The 17,810-nt window shown below is 41.6% G+C and overlaps 1 protein-coding gene across 1 annotated transcript; it reads left to right on the plus strand.

The window, feature by feature from the left end:
* The first annotated feature begins 11,177 nt into the window (after positions 1-11,177).
* Positions 11,178-16,495, plus strand: LOC118422332 (extracellular calcium-sensing receptor-like). Its single transcript, XM_035829850.1, has 4 exons — positions 11,178-12,949; positions 13,419-13,683; positions 14,072-14,195; positions 14,640-16,495. Exons 1-4 carry the CDS (start codon positions 11,619-11,621, stop codon positions 16,493-16,495), a joined length of 3,576 nt encoding a protein of 1,191 aa, XP_035685743.1. The 5' UTR covers positions 11,178-11,618.
* Positions 16,496-17,810: the final 1,315 nt, after the last annotated feature.

The raw sequence follows: 17,810 nt of genomic DNA on the forward strand, positions 1-17,810 counted from the left end.
GTAAAGTTCAGGTTTACATTATTTAGTAAGTATATATTTATTATATCTTTTGAGGCCACAGGAAGCACTTTTTATAGATGACATCCTTTGGATGACATGGACTGTCAAGATACGGACTCAGAGAAAAAAGGTGGCTAAACATTCAAAATAGACACAAACATTGTTACAATCTTTTAATAATCCTGTGAATGTAATCTCAACAAATGTGTCCAAAACCTGAGACCTTAACTGTATCTAAAGTATGGCTGTATAAAATATTCGCCAGCCTACTGTAAATGCATTTACTAGTAAGTTTGCAGGGATTAACTTTTGGGGTAGCGGTAAAATGGTGTGTTCGCTGTGGTCAAAGTTCGCTAGTTCACTGTAGCACTAAAGACACATACTGTTATGGAAAAATGTTCATGGTGGTTTTAAGTTTTCGGTGAAGTGGCCAACACGAATAACCGTGAACATAAAACTACTGCAAACATTTCTGCATTTACAGTAATTACTGTATCTTGTGGTGGTCAGTTGTCCCAGCTGCCACTGTCTGTATCAAACTGATCCATGAGGGATGGGAGTTTTTGCAGTATCCTTGACCCCAGGGCTATTAACCAGGGGTTTGGGTAACCAGATATCGATACATATAGCAGGACCCTATGCTGAAGCTTTGACATTGCCATTTTCTATTCTCTATAATCAGTTATGCTGTTTACTGGTTGCTATCACCACACTGGGAGAGGCAAACCATCTTTCAAGGCATTAGCCCTTTGTGATAGCCTCGGCTAGTTGGGCGACCTTGGCCACCTGTAATTACTCTCAGAACGAATAAATAAATAAATAAACAAGTCATCAGAACAAGGTAATTTAAAAGCATTATCTGATAGGACTTTTGAACATCCCCTGTGCACTAGTGGTGAAATTTACAAATTGCTGATCAAATTTCAGAGATAAAGCTGCATTTATTTTAGACACAAGCCTTAGGGTTATCGTCATGATCTGCACCTGTCAGTTTCTAAGAAGTCTTCATTTTCTTTCTTTGCTCCAACGAGCTTTCAGTCACTTTTGGTGGACCCTTCTGATGTGAATCTAAGACTTCTCAGAAGTCTTATAATAAGTGAAAGTAAGATGGAAAGAATGGAGGGGGAACAAAATGTAAATTATTAAAGAATGAAACAAAAGATTAGATTTTATTTGATGGTAGAAAAATGACCAATAGACTGTACAATATATGATAATCATACAAAAAATTGTAATTTCTTTGATTGCAAAATAAAAAATCAGCATAGTTTTGTGTGTATCTGCATTAAGGGTCGTCCAGACAACGATTTACTGCGAATTCAGAAGAACCCCCAACATATTACGTTAAAAGGAAGGCAATCACGAACGCAAAAAGAGTTCTTGCCTCGTTTCGAATTATGTATGAATAAGACGGCTTGCCCAACAAATTTCTCGAAATCTAAATAGGTTGCCAACAGACTCTCTTTTATATGAAGTTTGATATTATTGCATGCCACCATATAATCCACAGACTTGTATCATAACTATATAATTAAGAAAATGCTTACTGATAGTAATACTAAAATAATATCATTATATTTACATGTCTTTATCTAAATCTCCAGCTCCAATTGTTGAACTGTACTAAGGCCTCAGACTGTCTGTCTTTCCGGTCTAACCTATTAATGATAATAAGAAGAAGTTTATTTGCAAGTTCTTGCCCGAGGGCTAATTGCAACATGAAACATACAGAGAATATAATAAACATGTATAAAATGAAATACTTTGGTATAGATAACAATGGTGACAAGTGTAAACGAGTGACTATTCTATCAATGGTATGGACTGCTGAGAGCTACAATCTACGTATTTAGGGTTTGACTTCTTTTCTGGAAGCAGTGGAAGACGAAGTGTCCCACTTTTTCTATGATGCGTGGGTTATGTGACGTTAACAGCGTTATAGTTTTGTTTTCGTCGGTAAGCGTTTGGAAATTTTTGTGGAATTTGCATGCCTCTTCAAATAACTCCTTTCTTTCCTGATCGTTAGAGAGGCAGTTAGAAATAAAATGTATTTCGTCTTCCACCGGTTTTGCCATACAATGGTTACAGGTTCTTTCGCCCACAGGTAGCTTTTTGTACCGCCCTCTCTCAATTTCAAGGGGGTGGGCGCTAATTCTAAGTTTGCACATTGCCGATCTGACCTCGAATTTATCTAGTAACGTTAAATAAGTTTCCATTGAGTATCCCTTCTTTAGTTTCTTGAAAAATCTTAACTTACCATTATCTGTGGACAGTCTATGAGAAAATGTCTGGATATATATATCTTCTAACCTTTTTCTTAACGATGTACATATATGCTTATTGTCTAGCTGTGAATTCATAGAGTTCCATAGGTAAGAGTAACCAGTATTGTCTAGAATTTCCTTTACGTGTTGTAACCAGTATTTCTTACGGCTGTTATTCGGTATAGATTGCTGACAGAGTAAAGCGTCTACTTGTAAGGGATGTGTTGAGAAGTCCAACTGTTTGAGGCGCAGCCAATACTTAACTGTACGTATGGATATATCTATGTCTATTGGGTACATTCCAAGCTCTGCTCTACTAGCTATGTTACTTGAATTTCTATGTACACCGAGAACATTTTTACAAAAACGGTTCTGTGTAATTTCTGCTGGGCAACTGTCATCTGAATAAGCTTTACCCCAAATCTCACAACCATATAATATAATAGGTTTGATACATGTACTAAATAGTTTGAGCAGAGCCTTTGGAGACAGAGATGAATGCATCAGGGATTTCAGACTGAAAATGGCTTTGCGTGCTTTCAAGGACAGTTGTTTCTTTGCTAGAGAATAGGTACCTGAGGGGGATAACGTCAGGCCTAAGTAAGAATAGGAGGTTGCAATATCTATAGTATCTTTACCGAAAGTAAAATTCATGTTTTTGAAGATTCGTCCGAGTTTGTTGAAAATCATAACTTTGGTTTTCTTTAGGTTCACCTGAAGTTTCCATTTCTCGCAAAATGCATGGAGTTTATCCAGAGCGCATTGTAAACCTGTTTCAGATTCTGAAAACAACACTACGTCGTCAGCATATAGCAGGGAGGATACAAGTAGATTATGCAGGGAGGGTGGGGCACAGTCAGGGCTGTCTAAATCTTTTACCAGGTCATTTATGAATAAATTGAAAAGGGCAGGGCTGAGGTTACACCCCTGCCTTACGCCTCTGTCTGTTGTGAATAGGGGTGTCAGACCAGCTGGCGTTTTAACACATGTTTGTGGGTTGCTATACATGGATTTTATTACACTGTACAATTTTCCGCCTATTCCTGAGTTCAGTAATTTATAACGAAGACCTTCCCGCCAGACACTGTCAAATGCTTTTTTAAAATCTACGAAGCATGCATACAGGCGTTTGTTAGTGTTATTGTATTTAGATATTAATGTGTCGATGACAAAGAGGTTATCATTAGTTCCAAAGTTATTTCTGAAGCCGGCTTGGTTGGCGGAAATGAGATAATTTATTAATGACCGTCAAGTAGAACACGCCCAAGACTCTAGATTTACTAACTGGCAAGCTAGCTTAAGTCAATAAATTTAAAAGATTTAGCTATGCTTACAAATCATAATCCCTGGTGTAAAACTGCAGCACAGACCCTATAAACTAAATCCTCACATTGCAGTATAACGTTACTAGTTACTCTCCAAGCAGAGGTTAGGATCTGGAATTTCTAAAAAATTTTTTAGTCATTTTTATCAGGCTTTCTACTTTGTATTCCATACAAATAGAAAGCCCAATAAAAATATAGTAGGCATCCTTCCATCTTTACAGATGATGGTAGCGCTCTGTAGCCAGCGGTGAGGGCTGAAAGCGAGAAGTGGCAAGCACACTACCGCTACGCCTACACACTAGACGCATCACACAGCCATTTACAGACAATAAAAATATAATGCCCAATAAAATGACTAAAAAAACATTTTCAGCACACCTCTTTTATACAAAATAGAAAGCCCAATAAAAACGACCAAAAAACCCTTTAAAAAACAGCAGGAGCCTAACCTCTGCTTGAAGACTATATACTAGCAACATTGTGGAACAATTTCTACTGAGTAACAGGAGCTGGTGATGATGATATGTAACGATGGCCTAAGGAAATACAGAGTGGAATTTTGAGCATCAATGCTTCAGGGAAAGTAGTCTTAGGAATGTGGATCTTGTTACATCACAGCTGACTAGCCTGGGTGCCAGGCTGTTTTCAGGGCCTCACACACAGGTCAACTCTGTCCCTGCCTCAATATATAGTGTGCCTGCGTGTAAGAAAACCTTAATACTACAGCCCCCTTGAGATGGACCCAGAGCCAGACTGTTTCCAGAGCCCATACACAGGCTCCTTGGCTTTAGAAAAAAAATGCCCCCCCCCCCCCCCAGATGGACCCAGAGCCAGACTGTTTCCAGAGCCCATACACAGGCTCCTTGGCTCTAGAAACAACATGCCCCCCCCCCCCCAGGAAATTTCAAGCAGACCCCACTAAGTTAGATTCTGACGAGACACAAGAGATATCAGAGATCGGGACATGCCAACTATGGTAGTGGGACATGTGGCTTACCGGACAAAGGTTATCCTCTAGGGCAGTGGGTCTGGTATCTAGGCTACGTATAGCTGATCCGGCAGACGGACTGGTTCTACAGGGTTAGTTTGAACACACACCTATAACCGGAAGTTGTACAGTATAGGCAGGGGTATACATTGGCGAGCCCAGGCGGTACAAGGTAAGATATGAACCAGTCCTAGTAAGTTACATTGAGCGTTACGATTCAGTCATTTAATAGACTGAGCCATCCACAAACGTATGTGACGGCTGATCAGGCAAACTGGTTATACTGTACGTACACTGGGTTAGACAGAAAAACATAATTACAGTATCGTCAGTGTTGCACCATGGAGAGTCCCCGACACAGTTGTAGTAAAATTTACAGCTGTCATAAGGGTTATCATTCGGCCATTTGATACATATTTCTGATCACAGACAGACAGGATTGGTTATACAGGTTTTAGAAAGAACAATAGTATCGGCAGGGTTATAAAATAGAGAGTCCCAACACTACAAAATGTACAACAACGTTGAACACATTCATGCACATGTAATGTTATTCCTTGTAGAACGTGTAGTTGCATTTACAGCAGCTGCTGTTCTAAGGTAAGATTCAGTCAAAAAACGTCACAGCTAACCACTCAATCAATCCGTTTTATACGTTAGGCTTAAGTTATAGGCAAAATTATACACTCAGACTTGAAGGGAACTGGCATCGTTTTCCCACGTTTTGAGTCAGGTCACTAAAGACAGTCTCTATTACCAATAAGACTGGTGTATAGTATTACATGTTACACTGTGCGTGCATGTACATTTTGTACAAAATAAGGGTAAAACATGGGCCATAAAACTGAGGGATAAAGCATTTTAAGACACTGTAACACATGCAGCACACACTTCAAAGAATGTCATTACGCAAAGGTAGCCTAAGGGAAAATCGCCCGGCTTACAATTTCATAACAATATTCTGGAGCACTCTTTTTTCACCTCTAACTCAAGATATTACATTCAAAATGTACTATGATTTTGGCACATATCTGCTATAGGAGACTTGGGCACGTCTTGATAACATTATTGAGCAAGACACATGTATCTGCCCAATTACTAGTGCCCATTTACAGGCTAGGGGAGAGTCATAATTATAGGCGTCATGTCCCCAAAGTAGGTCATATTTCTTTGCTTATGTATACTCAAAAGATTGTGATCAAATTGATTGTAAGCAAGACTAAATTGTCTTCTGACTTCCGCTTATGATCATATTTCCTTGTAGTTTGGTACTCTAATAATGACCGTAGCTAACTGTATGAAAAGTAATGTTTACTGTGTAACAGTATATTCCCTTACTTTGGATTCTGGTTGACTTTCCGGTTTGCTCGACTAATGATCACTCACCCGATTAATCAGTGTGTCAGTCAGTTGTGCAATTATCAGCTACAAACATAATCCTTACAACAACACATAACACAGGGTAAATAGACTCACAGTAGTCTGTAAACACTGTTATCCTTCGCTAAGGCAACTGCTCATTACAGGCACTACATGAGGGTGAAAGTGTTTCCCAAGCTACTAACTAAAGGAAGTTAATAACATTGCTGTATTCATTGCTGTATTCAAATGGAAGGAGTTTTCAATCATGTAAACAAACTACTAGTGCCCTGATGAATTAAAGTTTTACATTGTTAAGCAGTACTTGTTAGATCAATTTGCTGGAAATCTGAAAAAATAAAAATAGATAAAGGAAAATAAAGAAAAGAGAACCCCTAACTACCAACCGTAATTTTTTCAACCATAATCGGAAACACAACAATTTTTTACTAGGCTTAAGGGGTGATGCATCAATATCAGACATCAAAGAAAGGTAATTCCCCTGAGCCTTGTATGAGTCATGGGAAATGGACACATTTTTCATTGTTAAAAATGAGCGATGAGCACCCATAGCTGGCCATTTGCCATTCAGAGTTCTCTTTGCGAGACGTCTTGAGTGTAAGAAATGAGCTAGAACCGACACGGCTCGTTTCTAAGAAAAGGAAACAAGATTTAGTTGACTCTGAAAGGAGGCACTTCAGAAAGCCTGTTTGAGTTTGCGCTAATGGCTTCCTGAAAAACTCCAGAATTCAATTAATTCGAAGAATCCATTTCTGGACTATTTCCTCTCCTCTCCAAGACTATCTTATATATGATATAGTTCAGAAATACATCATAGCATATCCAATCGCCAATTGATCTTATGGCATATTTGCTACGCTAATGGTTTCAATTTCCTGAAAAACTCCAGAATTCAATTAGTTCGAAAATAAATTTCTGGAATATTTTTACTTCACTTTACAAAATATGGTTACTCAATATATTAATCAGAAATACATTGTAGCATATTCAGACATCAATTGATCTTATAACATAGTATTACAGAGATTAAGATGTAAAGCTTAGTATGTAGCTCTGACATCAATTGATTATATTATAAGCAGGAGGGCACTATTTCTTATCAATCAGGCAGCTGAGACATATTGATAGGCCATTTTGGTCTGGCATTTTATAGTCAAAAATAAAAGCTGGCAAAGAACTGACCACTCAGAGGACATAGAAGATGTGCTCTACATACATGGTTACTTGAATGTATAGTTTCATATGCAGGCATATAGAATATATCATGGAAAACCTAGATTGGTCCTCTTGGTTTTGTACATATAAATCATAAAATCACACTATAAGTTACAGTTACTGTAATTACAGATACAAAACCAAATTACTAATTGATCAATCTCTACAATGTACATCCAATTAATTCTGCCTTAATGATAATTGCAAAAAAGAAACTAATAGGCCACCAAGGATGTGATGCATTTGACCATGACATTGCCGTGGGCGTTGTGGGAATATTGGTTCTGTCTGGAACCAACCGGAGTGTTATTGGAAATTGGCTCTGTGTCCATCTGTATCCATAGCCTGGACAGGTGCACTGTACTGTAAAATGCATAAATATTATTAAGTTCGTGGAAATTTAAGTTTATGGGAATTTCATTTCGTTGTAGCTGGAAAATGGATTGTTTGCGGTGGTTTTGTATTCTCAGAAGTGCAATATACATTTTAGTAGTCACAGTTATTATAATGAAATAATGTTTGCGGTGCTTTTGAATCCACAAAACTAAAACCACCACAAACATTACTGCATTTAATTTACTGTAATCTATAAGTCCATAAAAAGACCGCGTTTCCCCATAACATTTGTGTGTACCACTTAAGATTTGTGTGCTTTCACCTACTAGTGGTGATTTGAGCGGATTTCAAGTTTGTAGCATGCTTATAATAGGCACCCCTGCAGAGGCAGCAGACAGGAACATAAGTGGCAAGCAGCTATGTGTCCATCTGTATCCATGGCCTAGACAGGAATCCTGTAATCTATGAGTCCATAGAGACTGTAGGAACGTGAGCATGGACTCATGTGGGTACGTGTAATTACTGCAGCCGATATAGTAAAGAGGAAAGTTTTAGTCTTAGATCTAAGTTTAGCTTTGCCTTTATCGCAGTCAGCTTGATAGAATGGTCATCTCCCAGGGCCATTCGTCCACCCACAAGTGCCCCATTAAGCTGAAAACCAAATTTAACTCAGACAGTGTGCACTGGACATTTGACAAGACAGATGGTGTAGAGTCCTCTTGGGCAGAACAGTCGGACAGCATGCCTTCTGATTTTGCAAATTCAAAGATACAGTCACTGTAAAATAAAACTGCGCTTCGAAAAATGAGAACATAGCAGTTGTCCAATTCAGCATGTACATTGGGAAAGGTACTTAGACTTTGGAGACAGTTTTAGTATTCATCAGGCCAAACAGATCTGCACTGTAGATTGTAGTCTGAGAATATTTAGCTTGGATTGGCTGTCTGAGAGAATTAACTATAAACTGTGTTTACTTTGAATACTTTGATGCAGGGTTGTAGCCAGCCTGAAGACATTTTCCGTCCCCTTCGATGCAATGTTCCTAGGGGAGTCTGAGGCATGCTCCCCTGGAAAATTTTAAAATCTAGACCCTCTGAAATATTGTTTCCTACATTTTGAGGTGTAAATTTTGCTGGTAGCATATGTTTTGGTGAAGAATTTAAGGGAGACAGTTTTTTATACCTTTACATATTGATTTTTGGCCATCACAGAGGATGGAAAGGGCAAATTTTTTCCGTCCCCAGCTGTAAAATTTCATCAAAGGACGGAAGGACGGGTGCTAACTACAACCCTGCTTTGATATCCTTTTTCCTAAATTGTGAATTTCAAGTTTGATAGTGTGAGTGGCAAGGGCCAAACATGCTCAAGTCCTTGAATTAAGCAATACACAAAGTGCAACTCAATAGTCTTACCGATAACTTACAGCAAAAGTAACTGAAGGAGGTTTAAAATTACCTTCATGCTCCAAAGATAGCCCCCAAAAAACAAATAAATTGAACCAACGAATTTCAAGGTATCTCTAGTATCTGTACAATGTACATTTGTATATACTATGCCAATAGTTCTCCATGTCAATGTCACTGCACCAGACAGTCTGTCAGCACAAGGAGCTTTTATCAGGAGGAGAGAGCAAGAATTTTTTTCCATTCAGCTATGTTCGTAGCGGGCGACAAAATTTGATTAACACCCACGTGTCAAAAACCCGCATCTACATACATTTCACCCACGCAAGCTTTTGTTTTCCCTTTGTTTTGTGGTCATTCATGGTGGGGCGGCCTGGGGATACAAACATTGTGTGTAGCGATCTGATTTTTGCGATTTTGTCGACGATGTTGAACAGAAGAGTAACTTCGGAATACCTACAGCGGCGGCAATATTCTCTCTGACTGAGGGTGAAATTTGAAAGCCATACGGCGACCGGACAGCGCCGCCGCTCGGGTACGGGCTAAGCCTAAAGGCAAAATTGTCTGAGGCAAAGTCTACGAAAAAAACTGGTAATATTCCTACAATTAATGATGACTGTGAAAAACCTGACTCAATGATCACAGGAACCAAGTTTTTTTTAAGTATGCAACAGATATATTTCATAAATCGATACAAATACAAAGTTCAAAATTATGCCTGGAGAACTCAAGACATTATATACGAAAACCCGATCGTAACGAAAACCATGAAAACTATGCTCTCCCGCCTTACCTTCACCTTATTCCAGGCCCGATGTATCCTCTAAAAACACGGGTGGTTCGACAAAAATGAGCAAGGTTCGACCAACAGTGAACACGCCATTTTACCGAGCACATCATCAACAGTTACGAAAAAATATCAGCTAAATGAAGAAAAACGTCATATTTTTTTAGTAGCCATCTGAAAATACATGTGAAAATTCATAATTCTATCGCAAGAAAACAGACCTCGATCCGCGAAAATAGGCCTAAACTGGCCCATGTTTGTTGTACGGCGAAGAGAAACATATCAAACTGTCCGCCATTGTGCGCTCTACCGCAAGATGACGTAGTCACATGCCTGCCGAGTTTTCCAAATAAGGGAATCGTCGGAAACCTGACCCACTTCGCCTCTTGCCGATCGGGCTTCGGGCTGGCTCGAGGGCTATGACGTAATGGCGTGGCTCATTAGCATAGAAACCGTGCCAACCGGCGCTACGAACATCAGATCAGACGGGCGCCGCGCAGGGCAGTAAACAAAGCCGGCGCTGCGGGATTTAACGGGCCAAACAAAGCCGCACAGCGGGCGGGTAACTTCATACTCTCTCCTCCTGATAAAAGCTCCTTGGTCAGCATTAGCCAGAAAAAAAATATTGCTGTTTTAGATTTACTGTCTTTTATGCAGGTCGCCAACACTTTCATATTAGCTTGCTTCATTTCCTATAAGGTCAAAAGATCACATGCACTAAACTTTCAATCATTGGCAGATCAATTTGCCCATTCAGGGGCAAGCAAAAATTAATGTTATATCAATCTCTCTGACCAGCAATTCAGCATCAATATAGGTGCGAAGGACATATTCCATCAGAATGTACATGTAAGGTTACTGTAGAAATGCTAAAGCCTGCAGCTGCAACAGATTCAACAAGAAGCATGGTTGTGAGTCTTCAATAGTTTAATAGGCAACACTGACTTTATTTTATGACGTCCTCTGTAGAACCCAAAACTAATGTGCAAGGGCGAAAAAAAAAAGAAAAATCCATTAAAAAATGCTGCTACACCACAGGACTAAACGTGCAGACCATTCTTTGTCAGGCTTGGTTTGTCCTAAGATGTAATTATGTTTACCCCCAGTAAGACTGTAAGAGACAACTGTCGCCATGACATGTTATACTATGTAAAACTACATGTATTGCCATTCTTGTTCAAAGAGAGAACATTATGGCGCTGTGGCACCATGACCTGACCATGAGCCCCCTTACTTGGCAAGCATAAAATTATGATGGACCAAGAATCCATACTATTGGGCGATGTGTGGCCACATGAGAACAGCAAAAATCAATGCGCGCATGGATGTCATCCATAAAATTAAGTTAGTGTAGCCTTACAAGGTCTAGAGCAGTGACTTAACTAGCTTTTCTGATTAGCAATCTGCACTGTAGGTGTGACAGACACTTTCCACAACAGATGCAGTATACATGTAAGGCTGTACAGGTCATAACATTCACCAAGGAGCATGACTGTGTCCTGTAACACTTTTCCTTTTGTTCCCAGGGTTTGAAGAGTGACTGCTGACTCTCTACAGTGAAAAGTACTTTGTGCAGCTACTCTGAGCAGACTGAAGGAAGCCTCTTTACTTCACGTCACTTTCCGACAAGCAAAAGCTCTACAGGAAAGGAAAATGAGACTTAAACAAGCTTACAGTTCAAGCTCACGGATATCTCGCACAGAGGCACTGAGATAAAGCTTAACTTGTGAAAGATGTAAACTCGTCGGTTCATGCCCGCCTCACAGTTACCCTCTACAAGTTAGGACCTGCCTTAACATGAGAACTACCAGGATATGTCAGATGGGAAGTGGCGAGATCACGTGAAATCGGAAAGATTTGTCTGAAATCGTAGTTTAGGACAATTTTCGTGCAATTTCTAAGGAAGTGAAATCATCAAAAATGCTACAGATTCGTGACATGACGTTTGTAAAGGCTACACTGTATCTACTTTGCTACATGTGCCTGGTGTGGCGGAACACTGTTGCCATGGAAGGCTACTTGTCGTATCATGGCGACATCATGTTGGGCGGGTTGTTCTCGATGCACACGGTACTACAGACCGCCCAGGACGACCAGCTTGCCACGGAGGCAAAGTGCGAGAACTTCCGTTATCGTGGTTTCCGCGAACTCAGCGCCATGCGGTATGCTATCGAGGAGATAAACAATAGCTCTACGCTGCTACCCGACATCCAACTCGGCTACAACATCTTCGACGACTGTAACCACGTGAAAAAAGCGCTGGCGGCGTCGCTACGGTTTGCAGCCAGGAACAACATCGCTACAATAGGTTTCGACGACGACTGCCAGTGCAACTTTGCGAACCCAGCAACGTTAGGCATTGTTGGACCGACCAGTTCTGACAAAGCGATATCCGTCGCCAACCTCCTTGGGCTTTTTGACATACCTATGATCAGCTATGCCGCTACCAGCAAGACGCTAAGCAACAAATCCCAGTTCCCAAACTTCCTCAGAACTGTTCCCAGCGACTTCGAACAGCCCAAAGTCATGGCGGAAGTTGTTGCACACTTCAACTGGACGTGGGTGGGAACCATAGCGGGCGACAACGCGTACGGCAGACCAGGAATCGAAAAGTTCCTCACCGAAGCCGAAAACAAAAGTATCTGCGTCGCTTTTACAAAGTACATCACAGCGACGGAAGGGATCGACGAAGCCCTTGACGCGATAGAGAGAAACCGGGATGTCAAGGTAATTGTTGCCTTTATCGATGGTTCGAAACTGGAGCCACTAATACGCCGTATAAAGCGGCAAGACATCACATGGATCGCGTCCGAAGCCTGGTCTACTTCCTCTTCGATACTCAAGTTCACCAACGTGACTCGAGGCACACTTGGCATCCAGCTACGCACGGGGAGAATCGGGGGGTTCTGGGAATACCTAAGCAGCTTAAGCCCCCTTAAGGAACCTCATAACAAACTCCTACAAGCCATGTGGGAGGAGGAGTTTAACTGTAAGTACGAACGTGACAACACAACGTGTGATTCCCCACCCCCTGGGGATGTTACCCCTACCCCTGGGATCAACGTGGCTGCCCAGAACTGCACCTCGACCCTCTGTACCAAGCAGGAGAGTCTGGAAGGTTCGAAACTGCTCGACTACAACGATCTGGAGCTGACGACAGCCTTCCACTCGTATGTGGCTGTCTATGCTTACGCACATGCTCTACATGACATCTTTGAATGCCGTCCTGAAACCAGCCCACTGGCTGATAGGTATGTCATTATTTCTTGGTAAAAACTTAGCAAGACATTTGATCGATATCATGTAAACAGAGGGTTGGGACAAGTGGGAAGAAAACTTAAATCTATCTTTATTCTGCTGCACCATTAGGCTTAAACCTGGTGCTATGTTTTCAGGTTGTTTTGCCAGCTGGTTTAGCACTTTTTACAAAAAAAAATTGAAGAAAAAAACAAATAACATTGGTGGGGCCACATCACTGAAACTTTTGGTTGAAACTACTTCTTGTCCTTTGTGTCAGTTCTTTGTTTATTTATTTGTGTATTTACTTTCCTGTGACCACCCACCACCTCATACTGGACATTTGGGAAGAGCGGCTTTGGCCGACAGGGCCATCCACTTAAGATAAAGAGAATAAAAGGTCATGTATGATACATACATTTTGTATATTATGTATAATTCTGTACATTTTGACATTTTTCTTATGTTTCTATAACACTTTAGGTCCTGCCCCAATGTGTCAGCCATCACCCCTCGCGAGCTGCTGCAGTTTGTGCGGAACGTCAACTTCACCGACTCCGTGGGCGAGACCGTGACCTTTGACCAGAACGGGGAACCGGCGCCGCAGTACAGTATCCTGAACTGGCAGGAGCAAAACGGGAGGCTCGAGATCGTCCGCGTGGCAAATGTGGTGGGGAGGCAGGGGCTGGAGCTGAACCACAGCATAAGGATACAGTGGAACAATGGGGACAACATCACGCATAATGACGTAAGTAGAATGAGAATTATCTACTGCTCAAAATGCTGTTAACGCACACAGGCACGTGCACGCACACACACACACACACACACACACACACAGCAGACATATACAGCAACAATATCACACACAATGATCTCTCTCTCTCTCTCTCTCTCTCTGACCGGTTTAGCGTCCGTTCTTCCCTGTAGCAGGGGTTGGACGTGTCGCCATGAAGTTTTGGTTTAACTGCTGTAAGTAAGTAAAATATGGGAGCATGCACACACACACCACAAGATATACTGGCTTCTGCCTCAGACTGTTTTGACATAGCTCCTGGTTGAAGACAGCCCTGCCACTTTGCCAGCTAAATTTACTGTTTTCTGATGGTTGCTTTTAACTGTTTTGTTGCTTCCAGGTTCCAGTCTCAACCTGTAGCCAGACTTGTGAGCCGGGTTTCTATAAGGGGAGGATACAGGGGAAACCAACTTGCTGCTGGGACTGTCTGCCGTGTGGGGAGGGCAACATTTCTATAACTACAGGTAAAACATTTCTACTGCATTCCATGGGTAACAACGATAAAGTCAAAGAAAATCATGATCATAGAAATATTATGTACAATACAATACAATTCAAGCTTAAGGACTAACTGAAAATCCATGGATGTAAAACTGAATGCATGATAGATATGACATACAGTCATGTAGATGGAACTAGTTTTGTTGCGCTGATTTTATTGTGGGTTTGAGATAGTGGAAGACGAACTTACCCACTTCTATTATAAATTATAGTTGGATTTTTTGTTCCTAATAGTAGAATTGTTTTCTTATGGAGAGGAATAGTGCGTAAGAAATAATGCATTTTGGACGCTTTTGTAAATAATTAGTTTCTTGCTTGTCCTGAAACAGCTAGAGATGACACATAATTGATAATAAGTTTTGTTTGGCACAACACATAGATCAGTCACCTTTCTATTTTTCCCACAGATGCAGAAATCTGCATACCGTGTGGCGAGCGGGAATACAACAGCCTGGATCACACCGAGTGTCTCGCCCGTGAGGTCGACTTTCTCGACTGGACAGACCCCATGTCTATCGTGTTTCTTGCGCTGGTCTGCCTCGGAACCATTCTGACCATCCTAATCACGATCCTGTTCTTCGCAAAGCGGAACACACCGGTTGTGAAAGCATCGAGTCGCGAGCTACTCTTCATTCTGCTACTGGGTCTCTTGCTGTGTTTCGTCAGCTTCATACCCTTCATTGGATATCCCACCCACGCAACCTGCATACTGAGGCCTTATCCTCTTGGTCTGGGTTTCACTATTAGTATTTCTGTTATCCTCGTGAAGACAAACCGCGTGCGTGTCATCTTCGAAGCCCGGCTACCAAGCAGCCTGCACCGCAAGTGGCTGGGGATTCGCATACAGCTGCTGTCGGTTTTTCTCGCTGTTCTGGGGATGCTTGTCGTTCTGATCGTGTGGAGTGTTGTTGCACCACCTTACCCCGAAGAGAATTTCAAAATTGAGCGAGACAAGATCTTCCTGGAGTGCAAGGCTGGCACGTGGGTCGGCTGGGGAGTGATGATTGGCTACATTGTTGTACTGGCTATCTGCTGCTTCTACTTCGCCTTCAAGGCGAGAAAACTGCCGGAAAACTTTAACGAAGCCAAGTTCATCGTCTTGAGCATGCTGATCTTCTTCATTGTGTGGATTTCGATCATCCCTGCCTACATCGGGACCGAGGGAAAGTTCGTTGTGATGACCCAGGGAATCGCGATCTACGCGTCCAGCTTCGGGCTGCTCGCATGTTTCTTCTTCCCGAAGTGCTGGGTGATCCTGGTGACGCCCGAGCGAAACACGATGGCCTACATTCGGGAGTCGACCACCGAGCACTCCTTTGTCACGGCCGCGCGCGTCACAATCAGAAAGCAAACCGAGGATACACAAACGTCCACCGGATCCAAAGGATCCTCGGGCAGCCTGTTCAGAAAGAGTAAGAAGGACGGAAGCGGATCGCGCAAAAAGGGCGAGGCTCTGAAAATGGAGCCGCAGGGGAACAAGAACACATCCAACAACAACAGGCTTAGTCCTCTGCATATAAGTAACACTCCGGAGCAAGTCTTCCGCGAAAGGAGCTGCTCTTCGCCCACAATCATCATCACTGAACACCAGGAAAATACACACACCATGCAAACAGAAGACCAGTCCACTGTCCATATAAACAACGAAGAAACAAACCACAGCAGCATTGTGCCAAATAAGAATGTCTTGTTTCGTCCTCAAAACCCAGAAGTTAAAGATGAGGCAATGCTGGCGCACTTGTCGAAAAACCCTACAGCTTCAAAGAAGCCTCATTTCACATTTGACGTAGACACAGAAAGACAGTCGTCACCTTCTGGCTTACCGGACGCAGAAAAACAACAAGAGGAGGACAAAGATGAATCAAACAGAAGCATCACATTGAGTGAAAGTTCTGAAGACTCCATAGATTCGAACACAGGCTGTCCGTTACTGACGGCCTACTCGGATGAACTACCCCCTCCGAGGGAGAATAGCTCCTCTGACGAACCTTTCCAAAGTGTGTCCGACGCGCGTGTACAGCCAATCGAAGGTGCGCATGACACGTCAGATTCCGTGCAATCTTCTCAGATTGTGTTGGAAACACCTGTACAACCTTCTCAAGTGTCTGACACAACATCTGTTCAAAAGGCACAACCTCCACCAAAAGCGTCTGACTCTGAGGCATCCGTACAGTTCCCCCAAACATTGGACATGTCAGTGCAATCAGCTACAACAAAGACCAACAGGACTACAATAGAGGACACTGATGTCACTTTTGTATAGCAGCAGCAGAAGTCACAAAATTTGAGTCTTTGTTTGTAATACAAAATGTATTGTGGTATCATGTTGGTACAACAAGTGTTTGACGCAAAACCCAGAGGTTCTGGGTTCGAACCCCGACATACCACCGATGCCCTCGGGAAAGGCACTTTACAACACTTTCCTCACTGTACTCAGGTGTAAAAGTGTGTACCTAACTTTGGTTGGGGAGGCTACAAGGCAGTGGAAGGAGAGGGTTGGGCTGTTACCAATACCTTGCCCAAGACACAGTGGATAACAACCCACAGTGCCAACGGCCTCAAAGAGGCTATGGTACTGCCTGTACTTTTACCTTATGAAGAGGTAATACTTAGACTGGTCCACAGATGATGTGATTTCACATCCCTTGTGTTGTGAAACAGCATCATAGTAGATTGTAAGGGAGAGGGCTTAGAACAAGTGGCATGTTGCTGTGAAAGTGAAATTTTTTTAGCAAAAGTGAAATTTTTTAGCAAAAGTGGAAAATTTTGGACAATGTTGAAATAACAACAATCATGTCTGCCACTATTGGAATGAATTTTAACATTATGTTGCAAGGCATTGAAGAGTGGTAAAAACGTTATATACAAAAGTGAGCTCTGTTAAATTTGTAGATCTGATACTGTAATGTCTATGCAAGGGATCAGGGCAGTTGAGGACACATGATGGTCAGGTTTATCTAGACACTACCGTCACACTGTCTACAACTAAAGGGATGTGGAATACAACCATCACAAGTACTGTAACAAACTTTGAAGGCAAAGAGTAAGAAGAAGAAATTGATAGCCTGGGTACCATCATATTTCTAGCGGGGCTCCTTACACTTACACCCACCAAATTTTTTTAGGGCAGAGAGTGCAAGGAGCCCTCGCTGGTAGAAATAGTACCCACTGCCCGCCACTGGCTAGCAACTTTATAGATTAAATCCTTTCGTGTACAGAATCTTCTCCTGATCAAAGCTTGGACATAAGAATTATGTCTATAGCTAGTACATGTACAATGAAAATTTAAAGCTTTTATATAATGATAATTCAGGAAAACAAGCACAAACTTAGTTTTATTTTTCATAGGAAGCTTGAATATGTTTTATTTGTACATCTCTATTGTCTTCTCAATGTGTAGAGTTTGTCAGCTTTGTGGTTGTAAATATCTTGCATGTGAATTTTGAAAATTATAAATATGATGATTTTCCATCATTTTTATCTATAATTTTACAATTTAATCCAATCTGGCTATGCAATGAATTTTTTTACGGGTTGAAATGCATGTATTACTATTTTCTATGAAAACTTGTATCTAA

This window comes from Branchiostoma floridae, chromosome 9, assembly GCF_000003815.2.
Source record: "Branchiostoma floridae strain S238N-H82 chromosome 9, Bfl_VNyyK, whole genome shotgun sequence".
Lineage (NCBI taxonomy): Eukaryota > Metazoa > Chordata > Leptocardii > Amphioxiformes > Branchiostomatidae > Branchiostoma > Branchiostoma floridae.

Coding starts and splice junctions, on each gene's coding strand:
- LOC118422332 (XM_035829850.1), top strand. CDS start 11,619: ATGCTACAGATTCGTGACATGACGTTTGTAAAGGCTACACTGTATCTA. Junction 12,950..13,418: donor ACCAGCCCACTGGCTGATAG/GTATGTCATTAT, acceptor ATAACACTTTAG/GTCCTGCCCCAATGTGTCAG. Junction 14,196..14,639: donor CAACATTTCTATAACTACAG/GTAAAACATTTC, acceptor TTTTTCCCACAG/ATGCAGAAATCTGCATACCG.